The following is a 6553-nucleotide window of genomic DNA, read 5'->3' on the forward strand; positions in this document are numbered from 1 at the left end:
ATCTCAGAGTGACTAAGTAAATACAATACTTTGATGCTGATGCTGCTACCCGCTACCCTGATATTTGGCATTTACCAAGACACCCCTCTGGTATGCTTGAAATACAACTTCTGTCTTCTTGTGTGCAAAGCCAGTTTTCTGGAGACAGACTACAACAACCACCACCCATGTAATCCCCTCGTCCTCTGTTAGACAAATATTAGTCTGGTATTACAAATCACCATCATTTCTTTCCCAAAGTAAAATGCATTAGGCACTGTTTAAAAAAGACTCTCCTGTGGTGAGATCTTGTAAGCCTGAGGCACTGGAATACTTTATCTCTGTAAATAGACAGTCTCTTGAGTTAAACCAAAAGCGTTTGTATTTAGGCATGAGAGAGAACACGTTTAGCAGTGAGAAGACAGTAAATGTAAAATGAGTTTGAGAGTGAGCTCAAGAGAATTAAAAACTGTCCACGCTGCGTGTCTTTGCAGTATATTACAAATCGTACAGAATGTCACAGAGTTATAAAGAAACAGCTCTCTTACCTTGTGTGAAGACAGTGATTGTGGAATTTCCTTTGCCGATGTTGATCAGGTATCCATGTTCTGGGGCAACAGTTATTGTAAAGGTCACAGAATTCTGAATGCTGTCTCTGTCCTCTGCTTTAAGGGTTTTACTGGTGATCACAAAACCCAAGTGACCGGTCTCCAGAACCTGCAGTGTTGGGGCTCCCTTGTTCACCACAATCTGTGGTGTCCCATTATCCACTGGGAGGACAGTAATCTTCATCACTTGGGGTCTGCGAGTCTCATATACTGTGTCAGGGAAGATGTAGAAGTCTGTGTGAGTGCTATCGGTGACAGTGAAGGAGAAGCTGTCCTCTGCACTCTCTGTGCCATCATGCTTGTAGCTGATCATGTTTTCATTCAGGTCCTGCTTTGTGAAGGAGGTGACAGGCCGGGTGTTGTTAAAGAGCAGGCGACCATGAACTGGGATTTGAGTAACTGTGAACTTTAAGAGGCGGTCAACGGTGTCTCTGTCCTCCACGGTTAGTTCAAAAGGCGTGATGAGTTTGTTCTCTCCCTCTGTCACCACCAGCCCGTGTATTGTCACCACAGGCTTTTTATTGTCCACATCAGTGATGGAGATGCGGAAAGTGCGGAACACAGGGTTATAGCCATCAGTTACTTCAAATTCAAAGCTATCCATTTTTACTTCATCGTCAGCAGTGTGGATGTAGTAGACTTTGTTTCCAGCCAGCTGGAGCTGAGTGAAGGATGAAATGGGCATCCCCGGTGTGTCTGTGCACTCCAAGTGTCCTCTCATTGGAGCTCTGGTAATTGTGAAAACCAAGTGTTCATCTGGGCTGTTGTGGTCACTGGTGCTGAGCAGGTCTGTTGTTAGAGTAACCCTGCCACCCTCTTTAAGTGATACACCTTTACTGGTCACATCCGGGAAAACCATGTCAATTCCACCCACTGTGACGTAAAAGTATCTGTCGATCAAAGGGTTGATGCCATCTGTTACGTCAAATTTGATGAGGTCACGAATCCCTTCTTGCCCGTTATGGATGTATAAAATTAAATCCAAATCCACTTCATTCTGTGTAAAGTTCATTCCAATGGTGATATTTTGCAACTCCCCAGAGGGGGTTGTCCTTTGCAAATACCCCTGACCAGGGGCATAGCGAATTATGTAAGTCAGTGTTTTATCCTCAGAGTCTAGATCAGTAGCTTTTAAAACATTGCTGTTTATGACTTTCACATCACCAATCTCAATTTCAAGGCCATCATTTATTGCCATCCTCGGGGTCTCATCATCCACAGGGATAATCATAACTATAACTGTCTTCTCTACACTAAACTTTCCGTCTGTGAGCACAATATCAAAGCTGTCCTCTGTGGTCTCTGAGTCATCATGTTCATACACAATGCTGGAGGTCTCCCTGATCTGATCCAAGGTGAAGTTAGAGACAGGGACAGTGCCGGTAGTGAGCTGATTGAGAATAAATCCATGCTTGGGGGGATTGGTGATAATGAATGTGAGCTGATCAGAGGGGAGATCTGCATCCACACCATTCAGGATGGGAGTGTCGATGACTATGTTCATGCCCTCCATAACTACAAACTCTCTCATGTAAATCTCAGGCTTTTCATCATTAGAGGGGATTATGGAGATAGGGAAAAAGTGCCTTTCAGAGAAATTGATGCCATCAGAGCACCTGAACGTAAACCTGTCCTCCACTGGCTCGACTCCTTTGTGAATGCTTTGAACATAGTAAATGTGATTCTGTCTGATGTCCTTTATGGTGAAAGCACTAATAGCTGTCCCGGACCTGGATTTCTCAGAGCCTGGGGCTGGGGAGATATTTTCCACATAACCTGAGGTCGGCTGTACAATGATTGTACAGAGGAGGTCATCGCTGGGGGTGTCGACATCATCAGTGCTAATATGAAGAATTTGAATGACACTCTTCTCTCCCTCAACAACAGTGAACTGTGGCCCCACAAAGACCTCCGGAGCCTGGCTGTCCAGGGGAAGAATTGTTACGTGAACTCTGACACCTGTGATCTTATTTCCTCCAACAGTCCACTCATCCGACATGTCCGTCAATGTGAGATTGAAAAAGTCATCCTTTGTGGTCAAGCCTATTTCCCCACTGGTATGAGTATAGACCACCAGTCCATTAATGATATCAGCTTGGGTGAATGTGCCAGACGGGACACCTCTTACCAGAATTTCACCTAATGATGGCGGGTCCTCCACAATGAAGGTCAAACGGAGGTCATCCGTATCCTCATCTCTTCCCTGAATGACATTACTAGTGATTTCTGTTGCTCCGTTTTCCAGTACATCTATGTAAGAGCCAATAATACCAGCTGGGAGAATGATGGTTGGAATTTCATCATCAATTGGCTTCACGCTAATCTTTATAGTAATTGAGACAACGTGAACCCCATCGCTGACATCTACTTGTATCGAATCAACCGTTGATTCATCTCCATTATGGATGTATGAAATTCTGCCACTTCCAATATCCTCCAGGCTGAAACTGTCTCCTTTTGTCATTTCAATGAATGTAAACTGGATATGGCCATGCAGTGGAGGCTGAATAATAGTGAAGGATATCTGTTTGCTGTCTGTATCGGTGTCTGAGGTGTCCAGCTCAGCACTAGTTATGAAATGTGTACCGCGTTCAAGCACGGTAAATCCAGAGTTCGTAATTTGTGGTGGCTTATTATCCACAGGTTTTAAAAAGATAGTGAAATCTCCTTCTACGATATTTCCAGAAGTATCCTCCACAATGTACCTAAACTGCAAAATGTGAGAGGTAATTCCAAGCTCAAGATCAGGTGGTTTGTAAGCTATTTTATGGTGGTTAATTTGTGCCTGAGTAAATGTTGTGACTTCAGTGTTTGGCTTTTCAGTTAATATCAGAGCTCCTAATACTACAGGGTTATTCTCGTCTGTATCTGTCGGTGGCTGGATGACAGTGTATTTGAGATCCCGATCCTCTGAGTCCAGGTCAGTGTAACGGAGGAATTTTCTCCGAAAGTATGTAATTTGATACTCATGCACAGTCATTTGCAAAGTCGTTTCAGGGTACAGTTCAGGTGGGAGGTCATCAACTGGGAGAATTTTGATAATGAATGAGCTCTCCCCTGATTGGTTTGGTGGGTCATTGTCATCTTGAACTCTGAACACAAACTGATCCATGACTGTGCTGGTACTATGAGGTCCAATATGCTTGTAAAACAATTTACCATCAGTAATATCCTGCTGCAGCCATTCAGAAACTACTTTCTCATACAATTCATCCTCTGTATTAAACTTCCATGTGGATGGGTCCTCCGGTGCCTCAGACTGGCGCAGCAACACCTGCCCAATTGTGGAAAAGGGAGGCTCTATTGTGAATTTTATTGAAGAATCCTCAGAGTCAATGTCTGCCGCACTGAGCATTAGTGAGGAAACTGGCATCATTTGGTTTTTAAATAAAACTATGCCAGTGTTTGCATTGATTATGGGAGCCTCATCATCAGTTGGCACAACAGTAATTGGAAACAGAAACTCCACCTCATTTGTGCCATCAGTCATCCTGAAAATAATATTGTCACTGTATGTGTCACTGCCATCATGTTGATAAATGACTACTCCTGTGTCGAGGTCAGTCGGGGTGAAAAATGTCCTCCTTGAGCCAAGAACAGTTAATTCTCCATGCCTCAGCCCATCAATAACAGTGATTGTAACTTTGTCTAAATTGTCCTCATCACTGATTTCCAGATTCTGTGAACTGGACAGCGGCCTGGACTGACCCTCATACAGTAACTGGCCAGTATTTCTTGTCACCACAGGGGCCAACGTGTTCATAGGCTTAACAACAATCATGAAAGCAAAAGGGTCTGACACAGCCCCCTCTGAGTCCACCACCTCAAACTCAATCTGGAAAATCCGCTCAGTGTCTGAATCCACAGCAGGGGGCTTGTAGGCAATTTTCAAGTCTTTGAGGTCTCCTTGGTAGAATGAGGTTATTGGTAAATTCCTATCATCTGTGCTCACTATGTAGCCCTCCTCAAAGGACAAGGTGGATGTGATGTTGAAAATTAATTCGTCAGGATTAGACTCAACATCCTCTGCAGCCAGCATGTCAATAGTTATCGCTGACATTACAAACTGGTCTATTTCCATCATCATCATGGCAACAAAGCTGGGTTTAGGAGCTGTGTTCTCCTCCCCATTTTTAATCCTTACCAAAATTTGGAAAAATTCCTGTTTGAGCAAATTGCCTTCCTTATCATGTAACTCCACAAGCATTGGGATGTAATCTCTGTTTGGTGACTTCAAAGCAAAAGTGTGCTGATAACGGATATTCATTTTAATAAATTCATCACAGTCTACCATTGTTCCCAGGCTGTTCTCATCCACAAGTTTCCCATACCTGGGCAGAACGCTGCCACTGGATAGAGAGGCTATTTTGCATTGTTGTGCACTGTTATCATAGGTGAATTCTAAAATTCTTCTATCGATAGGGTTACTTATGCCGAGCAATCTCTCAACAGTGAGTGGCATGTTTTTGGTAAGCACTTCTAGCTGTGTGAAAATGACTTCAACCTCCATCATAAAAGGTATTATAATGGTATCCGTTTGGGTGTCATACCTGAGTTGTAATCTCACTCTATCCCTCGGAGGACTCCTCGAGCCAAAGTGAGAATACTTCACGTCGTTGGGGCCAAATTCACACGGAAACTTTTTCGGAGACAGGTGTCCAGGTCTTTGAGACAAGGGGTCATTGTCCAGAACTGTTATGCTGCATCTATCCTCGGGCTGAACTTGGATAACCAAATCGTTGATTGGATCAATGAAGACTGATCTCCCGAAAGGCACGCGGATCCCATTATTGGCAACCAATATCGTGTCCTCCGACAGCTCCGACCTTAAGCCATATGATAATCCATAGCTGTCAAAAACCTGCGCTACTGCATCACCTGTCAGAATCACCGCAAGCACAATAAAGGCAGCACCAGTCCCGTGCAGCTGCGGGGGGGAAATCCAAGCCATTTGTAGTGTTGAACAGCAGAGAACACACGTTAAACTTTGCGTACACTCTAGTAACTAAGTAAGTCTATGGCGGTTAAAGTTGCAATAAAATTAAATCGGAGTTGGATAATATCACGCACCTATGGGCACAAAGGTGCACCATTCTCTCACAGCAGCTGCACACTGATAACCTAAACTTCATACTCCTGCTTTGCCGGAGTAAGGAGAGTTACGCCCTCCTCTCTTCCGATTGGCAAATATCTCAGCTGGAATGCGTTTGTCAGCTTTTAAATGGACGTGGCTTGTGTCATTCTGGACAGACAAAACGATCCCGCGTGGGCTGGACCTCATCAGGTTGGAGAAGGTGAGACATATTAGACGAATAAAGCGATGTTTGGGCACAAGGAACGATGTATAATCTGCAGCAGGGTACCACAACAGGGATATTATGTTCGAAATACTTAATTGTACACGCCTAAAGCAGAACGAATATACTATATGTTAGATGTTTTGAAATGATGTGCATTTGTTCAATAAACAAAGCAATGTACACACCGCATCCTATTCCTTAATGCCGGGGAAAGCAATCAGAAGTAGTTGTATAAAACAGTCTTCACTGATGATCTGAGTAGGAAAAAGCTTTGTCTCCCTCTCGCGGTGTTGTGCTGTTGAGGAGGGAGGCTGATGCACTGCACACCTTTTGATTACCAGCAGAGAGATCAAACTACGTTCGATACTATGGACATTTTACACCGTTTTCCCTCCATAATGAAAACCAGGTCTGTCATAAAACTATCAGGTAAAACAGGTTCTGCCTTGCAAGGGCAGTGCCTATACAGTGGGCTATGCAGTGAGTGCTTTGTGTATTGTTTGACAAGGAACAAATCAAGGAGTAAAGTCCTTTTGAATAGGTGGGGTGGTAGGTGTGTAGCCTATGTAATCATACACACCAGAGCTGATGTAGGAGAAACTGCAAGGGTGGGTTGCAAGAATTGGACTGTGTCCACTGTCGATGTGGCCATAATACAGCTAATCC

General features: G+C 43.9%; 1 protein-coding gene across 1 annotated transcript in view; it reads right to left on the minus strand.

The window, feature by feature from the left end:
* Positions 1–5544, minus strand: part of frem2b (FRAS1 related extracellular matrix 2b) — a 57181-nt gene extending 51637 nt beyond the window's left edge. The window contains exon 1 of the mRNA XM_080053714.1: positions 528–5544. Coding sequence (XP_079909840.1) covers positions 528–5538 — 5011 coding nt within the window. The 5' untranslated portion in view covers positions 5539–5544. The remainder of the gene's footprint in view (positions 1–527) is intronic.
* Between the last annotated feature and the right edge of the window lie 1009 nt (positions 5545–6553).

Source organism: Ammodytes marinus (genome assembly GCF_949987685.1).
Source record: "Ammodytes marinus genome assembly, chromosome: 3".
Taxonomy (NCBI): domain Eukaryota; kingdom Metazoa; phylum Chordata; class Actinopteri; order Uranoscopiformes; family Ammodytidae; genus Ammodytes; species Ammodytes marinus.